Below are 22,261 nucleotides of genomic sequence, written 5' to 3'. Positions count from 1 at the left end.
CCAAGAGGGTATCTTTATCAGAGGGACCCTCACCAATAGGGTATATTTATCAGAGGGTCACTCACCAACAGGGTATCGTTATCAGGGACCCTCACCAGAAGGGTATATTTATCAGAGACCCTCACCAACAGGGTATCGTTATCAGGGGGAACCTCACCAACAGGGTATCTATTATAAGGACCCTCGCCAACAGGGTATCTTTATCAGAGGGACCCTCACCAATAGGGTATATTTATCAGAGGGACCCTCACCAACAGGTTATCGTTATCAGAGGGACCCTCACCAACAGGGTACCTTTATCAGAGGGACCCTCACCAACAGGGTATCGTTATCAGAGGGACTCTCACCAACAGGGTATCTTTATCAGAGGGATCCTCACCAACAGGGTACCTTTATCAGAGGGACCCTCACCCACAGGGTATCGTTATCAGTGCGACCCTCACCAACAGGGTATCTTTATCAGAGGGACCCTCACCAACAGGGTATCGTTATCAGAGGGACCCTCACCAACATGGTATCGTTATCAGACGGACCCTCACCAACAGGTTATCGTTATCAGAGGGACCCTCGCCAACAGGGTATCTTTACCAGAGGGACGCTAACCAACAGGTTATCGTTATCAGAGGGACCCTCACCAACAGGGTACCTTTATCAGAGGGACCCTCACCAACAGGGTACCTTTATCAGAGGGACCCTCACCAACAGGGTATCTTTATCAGAGGGACCCTCACCAACAGAGAATTTATTATAAGGACCCTCACCAACAGGGTATTTTTATCAGAGGGACCCTCACCAACAGGGTATCTTTATCAGAGAGACCCTCACCAACAGGTTATCGTTAACAGAGAGACCCTCACCAACAGGGTATCGTTATCAGAGGGACCCTCACCAACAGGGTATCTATTATAAGGACCCTCGCCAACAAGGTATCTTTATCAGAGGGACCCTCACCAACAGGGTATCGTTATCAGAGGGACCCTCACCAACAGGGTAACTATTATAAGGACCCTCGCCAACAGGGTATCTTTATCAGAGGGACCCTCACCAGCAGGGTATCGTTATCAGAGGGACCCTCACTTGAAGGGTACCTTTATCAGAGGGACCCTCACCAACAGGTTGTCTATCATAGGGACCCTCACCAACAGGGTATCTTTATCAGAGGGATCCTCACCAACAGGGTATCTTTATCAGAGGGATCCTCACCAACAGGGTACCTTTATCAGAGAGACCCTCACCAACAGGGTATCTTTATCAGAGGGACCCTCACCAACAGGGTATCTTTATCAGAGGGATCCTCACCAACAGGGTACCTTTATCAGAGAGACCCTCACCAACAGGGTATTTTTATCAGAGGGACCCTCACCAACAGGGTATCTTTATCAGAGGGATCCTCACCAACAAGGTACCTTTATCAGAGAGACCCTCACCAACAGGGTATTTTTATCAGAGGGACCCTCACCAACAGGGTATCTTTATCAGAGGGATCCTCACCAACAGGGTACCTTTATCAGAGGGACCCTCACCAACAGGGTATCTTTATCAGAGGGATCCTCACCAACAGGGTACCTTTATCAGAGGGACCCTCACCAACAGGACATCTTTATCAGAGGGACCCTCACCAACAGGTTATCTTTATCAGAGGGACCCTCACCCACAGGTTATCTTTATCAGAGGGACCCTCACCAACAGGTTATCGTTATCAGTGCGACCCTCACCAACAAGGTACCTTTATCAGAGAGACCCTCACCAACAGGGTATCTTTATCAGAGGGATCCTCACCAACAGGGTACCTTTATCAGAGAATCCCTCACCAACAGGGTATCTTTATCAGAGGGACCCTCACCAACAGGGTATCTTTATCAGAGGGATCCTCACCAACAAGGTACCTTTATCAGAGAGACCCTCACCAACAGGGTATTTTTATCAGAGGGACCCTCACCAACAGGGTATCTGTATCAGAGGGATCCTCACCAACAGGGTACCTTTATCAGAGGGACCCTCACCAACAGGGTATCTATCAGAGGGATCCTCACCAACAGGGTACCTTTATCAGAGGGACCCTCACCAACAGAATATCTTTATCAGAGGGACCCTCACCAACAGGGTATCTTTATCAGAGGGACCCTCACTCACAGGTTATCTTTATCAGAGGGACCCTCACCAACAGGTTATCGTTATCAGTGCGACCCTCACCAACAGGGTATCTTTATCAGAGGGACCCTCACCACAGGGTATCGTTATCAGGGACCCTCACCAACAGAGTATCTTTATCAGAGCGACCCTCACCAACAGGGTATCTTTATCAGAGGGACTCTCACCCACAGGGTATCTTTATCAGAGGGACCCTCAACAACAGGTTATCTTTATCAGAGGGACTCTCACCCACAGGGTATCTTTATCATTTGGATCCTCAACAACAGGTTATCGTTATCAGAGGGACCCTCACCAACAGGGTATCGTTATCAGACGGACCCTCACCAACAGGTTATCGTTATCTGAGGGACCCTCACCAAGAGGGTATCTATTATAAGGACCCTCACTAACAGGGTATCTTTATCAGAGGGACCCTCACCAACAGGTTATCAATCATAGGGACCCAAACCAACAGGGTATCGTTATCGGTGGGACCCTCATCAACAGGGTATCGCTGTCAGAGAGACCCTCACCAACAGGGTATCGTTATCAGAGGAACACTCACCAACAGGGTATCTTTTTCAGATGGATCCTCACCAACAGGTTGTCTTTATCAGAGGGACCCTCACCAACAGAGTATCTTTATCAGATGGATCCTCACCAACAGGTTATCATTATCAGAAGGACCCTCACCAACAGACTATCTTTATCGGAGGGACCCCCACCAAGAGGGTATCTTTATTAGAGGGACCCTCCACCAACAGGGTATTGTTATCAGGGACCCTCACCAGAAGGATATATTTATCAGGGACCCTCACCAACAGGTTATCGTTATCAGAGGGACCCTCACCAACAGAGTATCTATTATAAGGACCCTCACCAACAGGGTATTTTTATCAGAGGGACCCTCACCAACAGGGTATCTTTATCAGAGAGACCCTCACCAACCGGTTAACGTTATCAGAGAGACCCTCACCAACAGGGTATCATTATCAGAGGGACCCTCACCAACAGGGTATCTATTATAAGGAACCTCGCCAACAGGGTATCTTTATCAGAGGGACCCTCACCAACAGGGTACCTTTATCAGAGGCACCCTCACCAACAGGGTATCACTACGAGCGAGACCCTCACCAACAGGGTATCGTTATCAGAGGGATCCTCACCAACAGGGTACCTTTATCAGAGAGACCCTCACCAAAAGGGTATCTTTATCAGAGGGACCCTCACCAACAGGGTATCTTTATCAGAGGGATCCTCACTAACAGGGTACCTTTATCAGAGAGACCCTCACCAACAGGGTATTTTTATCAGAGGGACCCTCACCAACAGGGTATCTTTATCAGAGGGACCCTCACCAACAGGGTATCTTTATCAGAGGGATCCTCACCAACAGGGTACCTTTATCATAGGGACCCTCACCAACAGGATATCTTTATCAGAGGGACCCACACCAACAGGGTATCTTCATCAGAGGGACCCTCACCAACAGGTTATCGTTATCAGTGCGACCCTCACCAACAGGGTATCTTTATCAGAGGGACCCTCACCAACAGGGTATCGTTATCAGGGACCCTCACCAACAGGGTACCTTTATCAGAGGGACCCTCACCAACAGGTTATCGTTATCAGAGGGACCCTCACCAACAGGGTACCTTTTTCAGAGGGACCCTCACCAACAGGGTACCTTTATCAGAGGGACCCTCACCTGAAGGGTACCTTTATCAGAGGGACCCTCACCAACAGGTTGTCTATCATAGGGACCCTCACCAACAGGGTATCTTTATCAGAGGGAGCCTCACCAACAGGGTACCTTTATCAGAGGGACCCTCACCAACAGGGTATCTTTATCAGACGGACCCTCACCAACAGATTATCGTTATCAGAGGGACCCTCACCAACAGGGTATCGTTATCATAGGGACCCCCACCAACAGGGTACCTTTATCAGAGGGATCCCCATCAACAGGGTATCATTATCAGAGGGACCCTCACCAACAGGTTATCGTTATCTGAGGGACCCTCACCAACAGTGTATCTATTATAAGGACCCTCACTAACAGGGTATCTTTATCAGAGGGACCCTCACCAACAGGTTATCAATCATAGGGACCCTCACCAACAGGGTATCCTTATCGGTGGGACCCTCATCAACAGGGTATCGCTGTCAGAGAGACCCTCACCAACAGGGTATCGTTATCAGAGGGACACACACCAACAGGGTATCTATCATAAGGACCCTCACCAACAGGGTATCGTTATCAGAGGGACCCTCACCTGAAGGGTATCTTTATCAGATGGATCCTCACCAACAGGTTGTCTTTATCAGATGGATCCTCACCAACAGGTTATCATTATCAGAGGGACCCTCACCAACAGACTATCTTTATCGGAGGGACCCTCACCAAGAGGGTATCTTTATTAGAGGGACACTCCACCAACAGGGTATTGTTATCGGGGACCCTCACCAGAAGGATATATTTATCAGAGACCCTCACCAACAGGTTATCGTTATCAGAGGGACCCTCACCAACAGAGTATCTATTATAAGGACCCTCACCAGCAGGGTATTTTGTTGTGGTTCTGCTCGCCGAGCTGGAAGTTTTTGCTGCAAACTTTTCGTTCCCTGGCTAGGGAACATCATCAGTGCTGTTGGAGCCTCGTGTGAAGCGCTGCTTTGATGTTTCTTCCGGTATTTGTATTGGTTTGTTCTTGCCGCTTCTGGGTGTCAGTTTCAGCTGCAGTGATTTGTATGTGGGGTCCAGGTCGATGTGTCTGTTGATGGATGTTCTTGCCGTTTCCGGGTGTCAGTTTCAGCTGTAGTGGTTTGTATATGGTGTCCAGGTCAATGTGTCTGTTGATGGATGTTCTTGCCGTTTCCGGGTGTCAGTTTCAGCTGTAGTGGTTTGTATATGGTGTCCAGGCCTAAACTCCATCAACAGACACATTGACCTGGACACCATATGCAAACCACTACAGCTGATACTGACACCCGGAAACGGCAAGAACATCCATCAACAGACACATCAACCTGGACCCCACATACAAATCACTGCAGCTGAAACTGACACCCGGAAGCGGCAAGAACAAACCAATACAAATACCGGAAGAAACATCAAAGCAGCGCTTCACACGAGGCTCCAACAGCACTGATGATGTTCCCTAGCCAGGGAACGAAACGTTTGCAGCAAAAACTTCCAGCTCGGCGAGCAGAACCACAACAACGGATACCCGAGCTACAAATCTTCAATCAGATTTTAAACAGGGTATTTTTATCAGAGGGACCCTCACCAACAGGGTATCTTTATCAGAGAGACCCTCACCAACCGGTTATCGTTATCAGAGAGACCCTCACCAACAGGGTATCATTATCAGAGGGACCCTCACCAACAGGGTATCTATTATAAGGAACCTCGCCAACAGGGTATCTTTATCAGAGGGACCCTCACCAACAGGGTATCTTTATCAGAGGGACCCTCACCAACTGGGTATCTTTATCAGAGGGATCCTCACTAACAGGGTACCTTTATCAGAGGAGCCCTCACCAACAGTGTATCTTTATCAGAGGGATGCTCACCAACAGGGTATCATTATCAGAGGGACCCTCACCAACAGGGTATCTATTATAAGGAACCTCGCCAACAGGGTGTCTTTATCAGAGGGACCCTCACCAACAGGGTATCTTTATCAGAGGAACCCTCACCAACTGGGTATCTTTATCAGAGGGATCCTCACTAACAGGGTACCTTTATCAGAGGAGCCCTCACCAACAGTGTATCTTTATCAGAGGGACGCTCACCAACAGGGTATCACTACCAGAGAGACCCTCACCAACAGGGGTATCTTTATCAGAGGGACCCTCACCAACAGGGTATCACTACCAGAGAGACCCTCACCAACAGGGTATCTATATCAGAGGGACCTTCACCAACAGGATATCTTTATCAGAGGAACCACCACCAACAGGGTATCTATATAATAGGGATCCTCACCAACAGGATATCTTTATCGGAGAGACCCTCACCAACAGGATATCTTTATCAGAGGAACCACCACCAACAGGGTATCTATATAATAGGGATCCTCACCAACAGGGTATCTTTATCAGAGAGTCACTCACCCACAGGGTATCTTTATCAGAGGGACCCTCACCAACAGGGTACCTTTATCAGAGGGACCCTCACCAACAGGGTACCTTTATCAGAGGGACCCTCACCTGAAGGGTACCTTTATCAGAGGGACCCTCACCAACAGGTTGTCTATCATAGGGACCCTCACCAACAGGGTATCTTTATCAGAGGGATCATCACCAACAGGGTACCTTTATCAGAGAGACCCTCACCAACAGGGTATCTTTATCAGAGAGACCCTCACCAACAGGATATTTTTATCAGAGGGACCCTCACCAACAGGGTATCTTTATCAGAGGGAGCCTCACCAACAGGGTACCTTTATCAGAGTAACCCTCACCTGAAGGGTACCTTTATCAGAGGGACCCTCACCAACAGAGTATCTTTATCAGATGGATCCTCACCAACAGGTTATCATTATCAGAGGGACCCTCACCAACAGACTATCTTTATCGGAGGGACCCTCACCAAGAGGGCATCTTTATTAGAGGGACCCTCCACCAACAGGGTATTGTTATCGGGGACCCTCACCAGAAGGATATATTTATCAGAGACCCTCACCAACAGGTTATCGTTATCAGAGGGACCCTCACCAACAGAGTATCTATTATAAGGACCCTCACCAACAGGGTATTTTGTTGTGGTTCTGCTCGCCGAGCTGGAAGTTTTTGCTGCAAACTTTTCGTTCCCTGGCTAGGGAACATCATCAGTGCTGTTGGAGCCTCGTGTGAAGCGCTGCTTTGATGTATCTTCCGGTATTTGTATTGGTTTGTTCTTGCCGCTTCTGGGTGTCAGTTTCAGCTGCAGTGATTTGTATGTGGGGTCCAGGTCGATGTGTCTGTTGATGGATGTTCTTGCCGTTTCCGGGTGTCAGTTTCAGCTGTAGTGGTTTGTATATGGTGTCCAGGTCAATGTGTCTGTTGATGGATGTTCTTGCCGTTTCCGGGTGTCAGTTTCAGCTGTAGTGGTTTGTATATGGTGTCCAGGCCTAAACTCCATCAACAGACACATTGACCTGGACACCATATGCAAACCACTACAGCTGAAACTGACACCCGGAAACGGCAAGAACATCCATCAACAGACACATCAACCTGGACCCCACATACAAATCACTGCAGCTGAAACTGACACCCGGAAGCGGCAAGAACAAACCAATACAAATACCGGAAGAAACATCAAAGCAGCGCTTCACACGAGGCTCCAACAGCACTGATGATGTTCCCTAGCCAGGGAACGAAACGTTTGCAGCAAAAACTTCCAGCTCGGCGAGCAGAACCACAACAACGGATACCCGAGCTACAAATCTTCAATCAGATTTTAAACAGGGTATTTTTATCAGAGGGACCCTCACCAACAGGGTATCTTTATCAGAGAGACCCTCACCAACCGGTTATCGTTATCAGAGAGACCCTCACCAACAGGGTATCATTATCAGAGGGACCCTCACCAACAGGGTACCTTTATCAGAGGGACCCACACCAACAGAGTATCTTTATCAGAGGGACGCTCACCAACAGGGTATCACTACCAGAGAGACCCTCACCAACAGGGGTATCTTTATCAGAGGGACCCTCGCCAACAGGGTATCACTACCAGAGAGACCCTCACCAACAGGGTATCTTTATCAGAGGGACCCTCACCAACAGGATATCTTTATCAGAGGAACCACCACCAACAGGGTATCTATATAATAGGGATCCTCACCAACAGGATATCTTTATCGGAGAGACCCTCACCAACAGGATATCTTTATCAGAGGAACCACCACCAACAGGGTATCTATATAATAGGGATCCTCACCAACAGGGTATCTTTATCAGAGAGTCACTCACCCACAGGGTATCTTTATCAGAGGGACCCTCACCAACAGGGTACATTTATCAGAGGGACCCTCACCAACAGGTTATCGTTATCAGAGGGACCCTCACCAACAGGGTACCTTTTTCAGAGGGACCCTCACCAACAGGGTACCTTTATCAGAGGGACCCTCACCTGAAGGGTACCTTTATCAGAGGGACCCTCACCAACAGGTTGTCTATCATAGGGACCCTCACCAACAGGGTATCTTTATCAGAGGGATCATCACCAACAGGGTACCTTTATCAGAGAGACCCTCACCAACAGGGTATCTTTATCAGAGAGACCCTCACCAACAGGATATTTTTATCAGAGGGACCCTCACCAACAGGGTATCTTTATCAGAGGGAGCCTCACCAACAGGGTACCTTTATCAGAGGGACCCTCACCAACAGGGTATCTTTATCAGAGGGATCCTCACCAACAGGGTACCTTTATCAGAGGGACCCTCACCAACAGGGTATTGTTATCGGGGACCCTCACCAGAAGGATATATTTATCAGAGACCCTCACCAACAGGTTATCGTTATCAGAGGGACCCTCACCAACAGAGTATCTATTATAAGGACCCTCACCAACAGGGTATTTTGTTGTGGTTCTGCTCGCCGAGCTGGAAGTTTTTGCTGCAAACTTTTCGTTCCCTGGCTAGGGAACATCATCAGTGCTGTTGGAGCCTCGTGTGAAGCGCTGCTTTGATGTATCTTCCGGTATTTGTATTGGTTTGTTCTTGCCGCTTCTGGGTGTCAGTTTCAGCTGCAGTGATTTCTATGTGGGGCCCAGGTCGATGTGTCTGTTGATGGATGTTCTTGCCGTTTCCGGGTGTCAGTTTCAGCTGTAGTGGTTTGTATATGGTGTCCAGGCCCAAACTCCATCAACAGACACATTGACCTGGACACCATATGCAAACCACTACAGCTGAAACTGACACCCGGAAACGGCAAGAACATCCATCAACAGACACATCAACCTGGACCCCACATACAAATCACTGCAGCTGAAACTGACACCCGGAAGCGGCAAGAACAAACCAATACAAATACCGGAAGAAACATCAAAGCAGCGCTTCACACGAGGCTCCAACAGCACTGATGATGTTCCCTAGCCAGGGAACGAAACGTTTGCAGCAAAAACTTCCAGCTCGGTGAGCAGAACCACAACAACGGATACCCGAGCTACAAATCTTCAATCAGATTTTAAACAGGGTATCTTTATCAGAGGGACGCTCACCAACAGGGTATCACTACCAGAGAGACCCTCACCAACAGGGGTATCTTTATCAGAGGGACCCTCACCAACAGGGTATCACTACCAGAGAGACCCTCACCAACAGGGTATCTTTATCAGAGGGACTCTCATCAACAGGATATCTTTATCAGAGGGATCCTCACCAACAGGGTACCTTTATCAGAGGGACCCTCACCAACAGGGTATCTTTATCAGAGGGATCCTCACCAACAGGGTACCTTTATCAGAGGGACCCCCTCCAACAGGGTATCATTATCATAGGGACCCTAACCAACAGGGTATCTTTATCAGTGGGACCCCTCACCTGAAGGGTACCTTTATCAGAGGGACCCTCACCAACAGGGTATCATTATCAGAGGGACCCTCACCAACAGGGTATCTTTATCAGAGGGACCCTCACCTGAAGGGTATCTTTATTAGAGGGTCCCTCACCAACAGGTTATTGTTATCAGAGGGACCCTCACTTGAAGGGTATCTTTATCAGACTGACCCTCACCAACAGGGTATCTTTATCAGAGGGACCCTCGCCTGAAGGGTATCTTTATCAGAGGGATCCTCACCAACAGGTTATCTTTATCAGAGGGACCCTCACTAACAGGGTATCTTTATAATAGGGACCCTCACCAACAGGGTATCGTTATCAGAGAGGTCCACACCTGCAGGGTTTCTTTATCAGAGGGACTTTATCAGGACCGCAGTATCAGAGGCAATCCCAGCATTGAAATACTGTTATTGGAGCTTTTTACTCCATTGGACACTTTTAAGAAGAAGTGTGAACATCCATGAGTACCACTTTAACAAGGACAGTGCCACCATTGGCCCCAATCAAGATATTCTCACTGATGTAACCCTTAATATGTTTAGTGTGTTTAAATCCAACTCGATTAGGACATAATCAACATTTCACCACAGTGCAGCCACATTGTCGGCGGGTTAGCGCTGTGGGAGCACTTCACTGTCAGAGGGTGAGTGCTGAGGGAGCGAGCACTGTTGGACGGTCAGTACTGAGGGAGTATGTAGGGTCAATGCTGAGAGAGCAAACACTGTTGGAAGGTCAGTTTTGAGGGAGCGCCCCCCCTGTCGGAGGGTCAGTGCTGTGTGAGTGGGCAGTGTCGGAGGGTCAGCACTGAGGGAGCGCTGCACTGTCAGATGGTCAGTACTGTTGGAGAGCCACACTGCCTCAGGTTCAGTGCTGAGGGAGCACCGCACTGTCGGAGGGTCGGTCCTCAGACAGCACCGCACTATTGGATGGTCAGTGCTGATGGAGTGCTGCACTGTCGGATGGTCAGTGCTGAGGGAGTGCTGCACTATTGGATGGTCAGTGCTGATGGAGTGCTGCACTGTCGGATGGTCAGTGCTGAGGGAGTGCTGCACTATTGGATGGTCAGTGCTGATGGAGTGCTGCACTGTCGGATGGTCAGTGCTGAGGGAACACCGCACTGTCGGAGTGTTGGTCTTCAGACAGCATCGCATTGTCGGAGGGTCAGTGCTGAGGGAACACCGCACTGTCGGAGGGTCAGTGCTGAGGGAGTGGGCACTGTCGGAGTGTTGGTCTTCAGACAGCATCGCACTGTCGGAGGGTCAGTGCTGAGGGAGTGCCGCACTGTCAGAGGGTCAGTGCTAAGGGAGTACCGCACTGTCGGAGGGTCAGTGCTGAGGGAGCACCGCACTGTTGGAGGGCAGTGCTGAGGGAGTGGGCACTGTCGGAGGGTCAGTGCTGAGGGAGTGCCGCACTGTCAGAGGGTCAGTGCTGATGGAGTGCTGCACTGTTGGATGGTCAGTGCTGAGGGAGTGCCGCACTGTCGGAGGGTCAGCGCTGAGGGAGCACCGCACTGTCAGAGGGTTGGTCTTCAGACAGCACCGCACTATCGGATAGTCAGTGCTAAGGGAGTGGGCACTGTTGGAGGGTCAGTGCTGAGGGACTGGGCACTGTCGGAGGGTCAGTGCTGAGGGAGCGCCGCACCGTCGGAGGGTCAGTGCTGAGGGACTGGGCACTGTCGGAGGGTCAGTGCTGAGGGACTGGGCACTGTCGGAGGGTCAGTGCTGAGGGAGCGCCGCACTGTCGGAGGGTCAGTGCTGAGGGAGCGCCGCACTGTCGGAGGGTCAGTGCTGAGGGAGTGGGCACTGTCGGACGGTCAGTGCTGAGGGAGTGGGCACTGTCGGACGGTCAGTGCTGAGGGAGCGCCGCACTGTCAGAGGGTCAGTGCTGAGGGAGTGCTGCACTGTCAGAGGGTCAGTGCTGAGGGAGTGCCGCACTGCCGGAGGGGCAGTGCTGAGGGAGTGCCGCACTGTCGGAGGCTCAGTGCTGAGGGAGTGCCGCACTGTCGGAGGGTCAGTGCTGAGGGAGTGGGCACTGTCGGAGGGTCAGTGCTGAGGGAGTGGGCACTGTCGGAGGGCAGTGCTGAGGGAGCATCACACTGTTATGAGTTGGGTCTACATTTGTCCAGTATTGTTAGTGCAAGTTATTTTATTATTACATTGCTGATTGTGCTCCCTCAGCACACACATTGGCTCCTGTATTTCTTTTATTCCTACAGTGGCAACCCTTCAAAAGTGAAGTGCTTTAGGGCATTGTGAGGTTGTGAATGGTGCTATATAAATGCAATTTTGTCTTAATTTTTGCTTCTTTTGAATAAGATGGCTGGCAAAGTGAAAACAGAGGCTTAGAGGTGGGCCTTAAGCCTAATGTGGCTGAGCAATAGTGTGTGTATCACATGATATAATTCCTGAGCCCACTGTGACCATTTGACTTTGATGACGCACCTCAGAAACCCCAAGTAACAAGTGAATGAACCCGTGAGATCTTGCTACCTCTGTTTTACAAACCTCCCCCCACCATCACCACCATGTCCTCCCTGTCCAGCCCAACAGGATTAACACACAGCTGATTTAGACAGGTATGGAAAACTACAGCACTGCTGCAAGCATGTCAGCGTGACCTTGTGTCAGACACCCCCACATTCTGGCAGCTCGCAGGCATCCTGTTTTGACAGCAGTAAGGCAGCTCAAGGGCAGGAGAAGGAATCCTCTCATTGTCACATATTCAATCCGATAACTGGCCAATCCTCCGAGATGTTTCACATGTCCTATTCGGAGAAGGACCATCATCCAGACACAGTGAAGGTTGTGTTGAGTTAGAATGTAGGCACTATCAGACTGCTCCTGATTCCTAAACAAATTGTAGAACATGTACAGGAAGAGGTAAGATGGGACTTAGCCTGTGATGCCCTCTGTGGTCAAACTGCCTGCCGAAGCTCACTGGCCAGAATCATGCGGGCAGTGTCTGGGGAGGTGTCCAAGGGGACTAGCAAAATTTAGCAAATAAGGCTTAAAAGCCATATCTTAAATATATAAAAAGGAGGACTTTAAATCAATACGGAGATGCTGAGTGATTTTTCAGGGCATCGCTGGCTGGGTCAGCATTTCTTGAATCGCTGCAGTCCTTGGGATATAGGTACACGGGGAGAGAGAGGTAGTTCTAGGAGTTTGAACCATCAACAATGAAAAAAACAGCGAAGTATTTCCAAGTCAGGATGGTGAGTGGCTCGGTGGGGAACTTGCAGGGGGTGGTGTTCCCATTTATCTGCTGCCATTGTTCTTTGAGGTGGTAGTAGTGGATACTTGTGGAGTGGATACTTGTGGATGTGGAGCCAATCAGCTGGGCTGTTATGTCCTGGACAATGCCAAGCATCTTGAGTGTTGTTGAAGCTGCATCCATCCAAGCAAGCAGGGAGTATTCCATCACCCTCCTGATTTATGCCTTGTTACTGGTAGTCATAGTCATAGAGTCATACAGCACAGAAACAGACCCTTAAGTCCAACCCGTCCATGCCAACCAGATATCCCGACCCAATCTAGTCCCACCTGCCAGCATCCGGCCCATATTCCTCCAAACCCTTCCTATTCATATACCCATCTACATGCCTTATAAATGTTGCAATTGTACTAGCCTCTGACAGCCCATTCCACACATGCACCACCCCTCTGCATGAAAACGTTGCCCCTTAAGTTTCCTTTATATCTTTCCCCTCTCACCCTAAACCTTTGTCCTCTAATTCTGGACTCCCCCAACCGAGGGAAAAAGCCTTGTCTATTTACCCTATCCATGCTCCTCATGATTTTATAAACCTCTACAAGGTCACCCCTCAGCCTCTGATGTTCCAGGGAAACAGCCCCAACCTATTCAACCTCTCCCTATACTTCAAACTTTCCAACCCTGGCAACATCTATATAAATCTTTTCCGAACCTTTTCAAGTTTCACAACATCCTTCCGATAGGAAGGAGACCAGAATTGCATGCAATATTCCAAAATGGCCTAACCAATGTCCAGTACAGCCGCAACATGATCTCACAACTCCTGTACTCAGTACTCTGACCAATAAAGGAAAGCATGCCAAGTGCCTTCTTCACTATCCTATCTACCTGTGACTCCACTTTCAAGGAGCTATGAACCTGCACTCCAAGATCTTTTTGTTCAGCAACACTCCCTAGGACCTTACCATTAAGTTTGTAAGTCCTGCTCAGATTTGCTCTCCCAAAGTGCAGTACCTCGCATTTATCTAAATTAAACTCCATCTGCCACTCAGCCCATTGACCCATCTGATCAAGATCCCGGATCCTGGTGATTTATCCACTTTTATGCATTTAGGACATCCAGACTTCCTCCTCTGTAATATGGACATTTTTCAAGATGTCACTATCTAATTCCCTATATTCTACATCTTCCATGTCCTTTTCCACAGTAAATACTTATGCAAAATACTCGTTTAGTATCTCCCCCATCTCCTGCAGCTCCACACAAAGGCCACCTTGCTGATCTTTGAGGGGTCCTATTCTCTCCCTAGTTACCCGTTTGTCCTTAATGTATTTGTACAAACCCTTTGGATTCTCCTTAACTATATTTGCCAAAGCTATCTCATGTCCCCTTTTTGCCCTCCTGATTTCCCTCTTAAGTATACTCCTACTGCCTTTTTACTCTTCTAAGGATTCACTCGATCTATCCTGTCTATACCTGACATAGGCTTCCTTCTTTTTCTTAACCAAGCCCTCAATTTCTTTATTCATCCAGCATTCCCTATACCTACCAGCCTTCCCTTTCACCCTGACAGGAATATAATGTCTCTGGCCTCTCGTTATCTCATGTCCCCTTTTCCAGTTATCCCTTTCCCTGTGAACATCTGCCCCCAATCAGCGTTTGAAAGTTCTTGCCTAATGCCATCAAAATTGGCCTTTTTCCAATTTAGAACTTCGACTTTTAGATCTGGTCTATCCTTTTCCATTGCTATTTTAAATTGAATTATGGCCCCAAAGTCCTCCCCCACTGACACCTCAGACACCTGCCCTGCCTTATTTCCCAAGAGTAGGTCAAGTTTTGCACCTTCTCTAGTAGGTACATCCACATACTGAATCAGAAAATTTTCTTCTACATGCTTAACAAATTCCTCTCCATCTAAACCCTTAACACAATGGCAATCTCAATCTGTGCTTGGGAACTTAAAATCCCCGACCATAACCACCCTATTTTTCCTACAGATAACTGAGATCTCCTTACAAGTTTGTTTCTCAATTTCCCACTAACTATTAAGGGGTTTATAATACAATCCCAATCAGGTGATCACCCCTTACTTCTCAGTTCTTCCCAACTAACTTTCCTGGATCTATTTTCGGGAATATTCACCTTCAGTGCAGCTGAAATGCTATCCCTTATCAAAAACGCTACTCCCCCTCCTCTTTTGCCTCCCTTTCTGTTCTTCCTGCAGCATTTGTATCCTGGAACATTAAGCTGCCAGTCCCAGGAATCAGGAAGTCAGAAGGTGAGTTACTCACCACAGAATTCACAGCCTTTGATGTGCTCTTGTCGCCACAATATCCTTGAAACTTTGAGACTCAGAATGGCATGAGGAATAACAACCAATACTCTGACCTTACTGGCAGAAAAGTACTTGTCCATTTCCAACAATTCACTAACTTGCTGGTCCATTTGGCAATCCAGTCCAGGAGTGTGATTTCTACAGCAATTCACCGCAGTACCTGTGTATACTGATGAATGACAACCATCCAGAGAGGCTAATGAAGCCTGCTTACCCGCTTGGTGAGCTGTGTATCCATCATGAAGTTATGGACGTGTTTCTCAGCTTTGGTTAGTTCTAGTTTCCTAGCAACGACAGCTACCACCAGTGCTGTACATCCTGCACCCTTGGGGAGAGGGGTGGGGGGTGGGGAAGGGATGAGAGAGTGAGACGCAGGCAAACACAAAGAAAGGAGGGAAAAAAAGAGAAGATATAAAAGAGAAAGGAATACAGAGAGGCAAAACAAACAGTGACAAATGGATAATGATCGACAAACCCAAATCAACATTAAGAGACAGTGATGCAACAGCCAAAAAGAGTATGCAAGTGCAAGAGGGAGATAGAGAGACAGAAAGAGAGAGAGAGAGACAGCAAACAGAAAAATAGAGAGAGAGAAAAAAAACAGTCAAAAAGGGAGGGGGACACAGCAGACAAAAGGAGAGAGGCAGCAGACAAAAAAAGAGCAAATAGAAAGAGGGGATGAGGGAGTAGATCAAAAAAGAGACGACAGACAGAAAGAGGGAGTCACACAGACAGCAGACGAGTAAGGTGAGAGAGCAGATAGAGAGACGACAGACAGAGAGACCAGGTGGAGGGACAGAGATGCAGGCAGAGACAGAAGGAGTGTGACAGAGTGAAAGAGAGAACAAAGAAAGCATTGAAGATATAATCATATACACATGTAAACAAATGAGTGGTGGCACACAAGAGAGGATGTCAAATAGACAGAAAGGGAGAAAGTCAGAGACAGATAGGTAGTTAGTGGGAGAGAAAGAGAAACAGAGAACCACATGTGCAGACAGGCAGAGGGTATCATCAAATGGTGGAAAGGGAGTAGGAAGAAAGAGTCCAAGAAAAAAAATGGAAAGACAGAGATTGAAAAGCCACAGGTAGAATTAAGGTGAGGAGAGGCCAAGTGATACACAAAAGGGTAAAACAGAGTAATGATTCAAAGGCAATAAAAAAGGTGTGAGACAGAGAAATTGAGGAAAATAGAACAGAGCATGAGGCATGGGGAAAAAAGAAGGGACCCAGAAAAAGGGAGGAAGAAAGAAACAAAAATTATTTTTGAACAAGATGTTTCTTCTCAAAAGTAAACAAGCTGTTTTCCTGGAGAGTAAACACTGATGTAAAACAGGACAAGCATCAGGGATAAGACAAAATCTCCACTGCCCCTCTAACAGGTTCCCAATCAGAGTCCAAATTCACATTTACACACACACACACACACACACACACACCCAACCAGGGTATCTCTGTGATAATGATTTGACAATCTGTGAAGGAGAGGAAGGGAGCAGCGAAAGAGTAAAAGAGAAAGGTGATTCTGACAGAAACACAGACAGAGGATGGAGAGAGAAATAAACTAACAGACACAGAAAGAGGGAGAGAAAAAAACATGCAGATGAGTGGAAGGAGACAAGTTCAATTGGAGCGGAGAGGGAGTGAAAGATTTGGTGGAAAAAGGAGGAACAGAAAGAAAGTAAAAGGGAAGGAAGAAAGTCAGGCAGACAGATGAGGAAGAGAAAGAGAGAGACAGTTTGAAAGAGCAAGAGGGAATAAACAGCCAGTGTGAATGAAGAGAGAAAAAGGTAAAGAGAGGTGCAGGAGAATCAGAATATAACAGGAAGGAAAGAGAGGAGAGAGCAAGGAGGAAAGAGACAGAGAGAAACCAGAGAACAAGAGTATAACAGGGAAAGAGAGCAAGAAAGAAAGGAGGAGCAAATGTCTCTGAATTTGTTGCCTGCTGTCTCACCCAGTGATGGGTAACTGATGGGAAAAACCAAAGAAGGGAAAGAACAAAAATAAATTTAAAATATATAGACAGGTTAAGTTCTCCGAACAGGATTATAAACTGCTGAATGTGTCCAAACAATCCCTCACTGTAGCTTTACTGCCAGTCCCTGAGGGGCCCACTGTCAGCCAAGCAGTGAGTACGGCAGTATTAATCTTTGATAATTCACTGACAGATTGTATGAGATTTTTAATAACAGGTTCTAAATCATTCAGATAATTCCCTTGTTGACACCCATCTGCATTAACTCAGATCTCGACACAACTCACAGATTGAACTCAGGCATCATGAGGATCACATGACAGGAAGAATCATTCTATGAATGTGTTTCTTTCACATGTAGAATTACTGAGTGAAGTGCTGGATAGTGAGTGTGAGACTGTATCCCTGTGACAGTAAATATGTGTGGAACTGTACCCCAGTGATTATCCGTGAGTGTAGAACTGTACCCCAATGATGGTCAGTGAGTGTGGAACAATAACCCAGTGAGTCATTGTGTGTGTGGGATTTGTATCCCAGTGAGAGTCAGAGAGTGTGGCAGCCATACCCGAGTGGGAATCAGTGAGTGTGGAAGCCTCACCTGAGTGAGAGTCAGTATATGAGGGAACCATATCCCAGTAAGACTCAGAGTCTGGGGGAGCCATATCCCAGTGAGTCAGTGAGAGTGGAATACTTATCCTCGTGACAGTCAGTATGTAGGAACCACAGTGAGGGTCCGTGTGTATATGGGACCTGTACCTCAGTAACAGTCAGTGTGTGTGAGACCCCATGAGTCAGTGTGTTTGTGGGACCTGTACCCCAGTGAGAGTCAGTGTGTGTGTGGGACTGTACCCCAGTGAGAGTCAGTGTGTGTGTGTGGGACCCTGTACCCCAGTGAGAGTCAGTGTGTGTGTGGGACCCTGTACCCCAGTGTGAGTCAGTGTGTGTGTGGGACCCTGTACCCCAGTGAGAGTCTGTGGGAGTGTGGGACCCCATACCCCAGTGAGAGTCAGTGTGTGTGTGGGACCCTGTACCCCAGTGAGTGTTCTGTGTGTGTGTGACTGTACCCCAGTGAGAGTCAGTGTGTATGCGGGACCCTGTACCCCAGTGAGAGTCAGTGTGTGTGTGGGACCCCGTACCCCAGTGAGAGTCAGTGTGTGTGTGGGACCCTGTACCCCAGTGAGAGTCAGTGTGTGTGTGGGACCCTGTACCCCAGTGAGAGTCAGTGTGTGTGTGGGAACCGTATCCCAGTGAGAGTCAGTGTGTGTGTGGGACTGTACCCCAGTGAGAGTCAGTGTGTGTGTGGGACTGTACCCCAGTGAGAGTCAGTATGTGTGTGAGACTGTACCCCAGTGAGAGTCAGTGTGTGTGTGGGACCCTGTATCCCAGTGAGAGTCAGTATGTGTGTGGGAACCGTACCCCAGTGAGAGTCAGTGTGTGTGTGGGACTGTACCCCAGTGAGAGTCAGTGTGTGTGTGGGAACCGTACCCCAGTGAGAGTCAGTGTGTGTGTGGGACTGTACCCCAGTGAGAGTCAGTGTGTGTGTGTGTGTTTGTGTGTGTGACCGTACCCCACTGGGAGTCAGTGTGTGTGTGTGGGACCTTGTATCCCACTGAGAATCAGTGTGTGTGGGATTCCATACCCCACTGAGAGTCAGTGTGTGTGTGTGTGAGAACCCGTACCCCACTGAGAGTCAGTGTACGTGTGGGAACCTGTAGCCCACTGAGAGTCAGTGTGTGTGTGTGAGACCCTGTACCCCATTGAGAGTCAGTGTGTGTGTGTGGGACCCCATATCCCAGTGAGAGTCAGTGTGTGTGTGGGACCCCGTATCCCAGTGAGAGTCAGTGTGTGTGGGACCCCGTATCCCAGTGAGAGTCAGTGTGTGTGTGGGACTGTACCCCAGTGAGAGTCAATGTATGTGTGGGACCCTGTACCCCAGTGAGAGTCAGTGTGTGTGTGGGACCCCGTATTCCAGTGAGAGTCAGTGTGTGTGTGTGGGACCCCGTATCCCAGTGAGAGTCTGTGTGTGTGTGTGTGTGTGTGTGTGTGTGACCCTGTACCCCAGTGAGAGTCAGTGTGTGTGTGGGACCCTGTACCCCAGTGAGAGTCAGTGTGTATGTGGGACTGTACCCCAGTGAGAGTCAGTGTTTGTGTGGGACCCCGTACCCCAGTGAGAGTCAGTGTGTGTGTGGGACCCTGTACCCCAGTGAGAGTCAGTGTGTGTGTGGGACCCTGTACCCCAGTGAGAGTCAGTGTGTGTGTGGGACCCCGTATCCCAGTGAGAGTCAGTGTGTGTGTGTGGGACCCCGTACCCCAGTGAGAGTCAGTGTTTGTGTGGGACCCCGTATCCCAGTGAGAGTCAGTGTGTGTGTGGGACCCCGTATCCCAGTGAGAGTCAGTGTGTGTGTGGGACCCCGTACCCCAGTGAGAGTCAGTGTTTGTGTGGGACCCCGTATCCCAGTGAGAGTAAGTGATTGTGTGGGACCCCGTACCCCAGTAAGAGTTAGTGTTTGTGTGGGACCCCGTACCCCAGTGAGAGTCAGTGTTTGTGTGGGACCCCGTATCCCAGTGAGAGTAAGTGATTGTGTGGGACCCCATACCCCAGTGAGAGTCAGTGTTTGTGTGGGACCCCATATCCCAGTGAGAGTAAGTGATTGTGTGGGACCCCGTACCCCAGTGAGAGTCAGTGTGTGTGTGGGACCCCGTACCCCAGTGAGAGTCAGTGTGTGTGTGGGACCCCGTATCCCAGTGAGAGTCAGTGTTTGTGTGGGACCCCGTACCCCAGTGAGAGTAAGTGATTGTGTGGGACCCCGTATCCCAGTGAGAGTCAGTGTTTGTGTGGGACCCCGTATCCCAGTGAGAGTCAGTGTTTGTGTGGGATCCCGTACCCCAGTGAGAGTCAGTGTTTGTGTGGGACCCCGTATCCCAGTGAGAGTCAGTGTTTGTGTGGGACCCCTTATCCCAGTGAGAGTCAGTGTTTGTGTGGGACCCCGTATCCCAGTGAGAGTCAGTGTTTGTGTGGGACCCCGTATCCCAGTGAGAGTCAGTGTTTGTGTGGGACCCCGTATCCCAGTGAGAGTCAGTGTTTGTGTGGGACCCCGTACCCCAGTGAGAGTTAGTGTTTGTGTGGGACCCCGTATCCCAGTGAGAGTAAGTGATTGTGTGGGACCCCGTATCCAGTGAGAGTCAGTGTTTTTGGCAGGGAGTCAAACTGTGAAAAGTAATCCCTCACCAGAAGTTGAAGGCACTGCACTCTCAGTGATGGTCAGTCTATGAAATTCCTTCCAGGATTATAGAGGCTATGAGCCAGATGTCTCTCTCACAAAGACCCTCTGAGTTCTGTGAGAATTACAGATGATCCCTTGCTCTGCATCAAACTCATTTTTTAATACATGAAATATTAAACAAAGGATTTATCTGCCCTGCTTGACAGTGACGTCAAATGCTTTAATAATTCCTTCAACTTCTTCGCTTCCTTTCCTGAGTACTGTGACTGAGCCTGAGATAAAGGTTCACAGCCGGCATTGAGGGTCATGCATGCAGCTGTCTGTCCCTTGGATGTGGAAATTCCTCCCTATTCCTCTCAGTCTCTCCCTCCTCCTTGAAGATGCTCTAATAGCAAGTTTATTGCTCTCTGTCCTGATATCTGGATACAGAACTGGCTCAAAGGTAGAAGACAGAGGGTGGTGGTGGAAGTTTGTTTTTCAGACTGGAGGCCTGTGACCAGTGGAGTGCCACAAGGATTGGTGCTAGATCCACTACTTTTTGTCATTTACATAAATGATTTGGATGTGAGAATAAGAGGTATATTTAGTAAGTTTGCAGCTGACACCAAAATTGGAGGTATAGTGGACTGCAAAGAAGGTTACCTCAGTTTACAATGGGATCTTGATCAGATGGACCATTGAGCTGAGGAGTGGCAGATGGAGTTTAATTTAGATAAACACGAGGTGCTGCATTTTGGGAAAGTAAATCTTAGCAGAACTTATACACTTAATGGTCAGATCCTAGGGAGTGTTGCTGAACAAAGAGACCTTGGAGTGCAGGTTCATAGCTCCTTGAAAGTGGAGCCGCAGCTAGATAGGATAGTGAAGAAGACGTTTGGTATGCTTTCCTTTATTGGTCAGAGAATTGAGTACAGGAGTTGGAAGGATGCTGTGAAACTTGAAAAGATTTATATGGATGTTGCCAGAGTTGGAGGATTTGAGCTATAGAGAGAGGCTGAACAGGCTGGGAGTGTTTTCCCTGGAGCATCGGATGCTGAAGGGTGACTTTATAGAGTTTATAAAATGATGAGGGGCATGGATAGGGGTGGGGGAGTCCAGAAGTAGAGGGCGTAGGTTTAGGGTGAGAAGGGAAAGATATAAAAGAGACCAAAGGTTCAATTTTTTCATGCAGAGGGTGGTATGTGTATGGAACAAGCTGCCAGAGGAAGTGTTGAGGCTGGTACAATTGCAACATTTAAAAGGCATGTGAATGAGTGTATGACTAGGAAGGGTTTGGAGGGATATGGGCCAGGTGCTATCAGGTGGGACTAGATTGGATTGGGATATCTGGTCGGCATGGACAGGTTGGACCGAAGGGTCTGTTTCCACGCTGTACATCTCTGTGACTCGATGACTGTACATCTCCTTATGTGGCTTGTTGTCATTTTGTTTGATAACATCTCCATGAAGCACCTTGGGATATTTTTCACCACTAAATGCATCACTGAGATATGAATTGTAGTTATTCTTTGACTCTCCCAGGACTATGATTGTTATAGGATGGGTAGTTGTGAAAATTGGACAGGCTCAACAATCACCCAACCTGGCACTGACATGGAAAATGTTAGTAAGTTCAATTCTGTCATGTTTGATAACCCTGCCTTATTGCCTAACGCTAACCCAGATTGTTTTGCATGCCCAAAGCAGCTGGTGGCCAGAGGGAAGCTGCAACTACACCAGAGTCATTCAGGTTTCTTTTGGAAAGTCAGTGAAACGCTCACTGGTATTTCAGGCCCAAAGACTCACTGGGAATCTGGATTTCAGGGCAAGTAAAAGTGCAAAAAT

The 22,261-nt window shown here is 48.4% G+C and overlaps 1 protein-coding gene across 1 annotated transcript in view; it reads right to left on the bottom strand.

The window, feature by feature from the left end:
- LOC132805635 (small conductance calcium-activated potassium channel protein 3-like) overlaps nt 1–22,261 on the bottom strand; it is a 123,015-nt gene that overhangs the window by 25,749 nt on the left and 75,005 nt on the right. The window contains exon 5 of the mRNA XM_060820824.1: nt 15,453–15,563. Coding sequence (XP_060676807.1) covers nt 15,453–15,563 — 111 coding nt within the window. The remainder of the gene's footprint in view (nt 1–15,452; nt 15,564–22,261) is intronic.

The sequence above is a fragment of the Hemiscyllium ocellatum genome, chromosome 50, assembly GCF_020745735.1.
Source record: "Hemiscyllium ocellatum isolate sHemOce1 chromosome 50, sHemOce1.pat.X.cur, whole genome shotgun sequence".
Taxonomy (NCBI): Eukaryota; Metazoa; Chordata; class Chondrichthyes; order Orectolobiformes; family Hemiscylliidae; genus Hemiscyllium; species Hemiscyllium ocellatum.
Note: the sequence above shows the minus strand (reverse complement) of the source record. Positions and strands in the feature narration are given on the sequence as shown.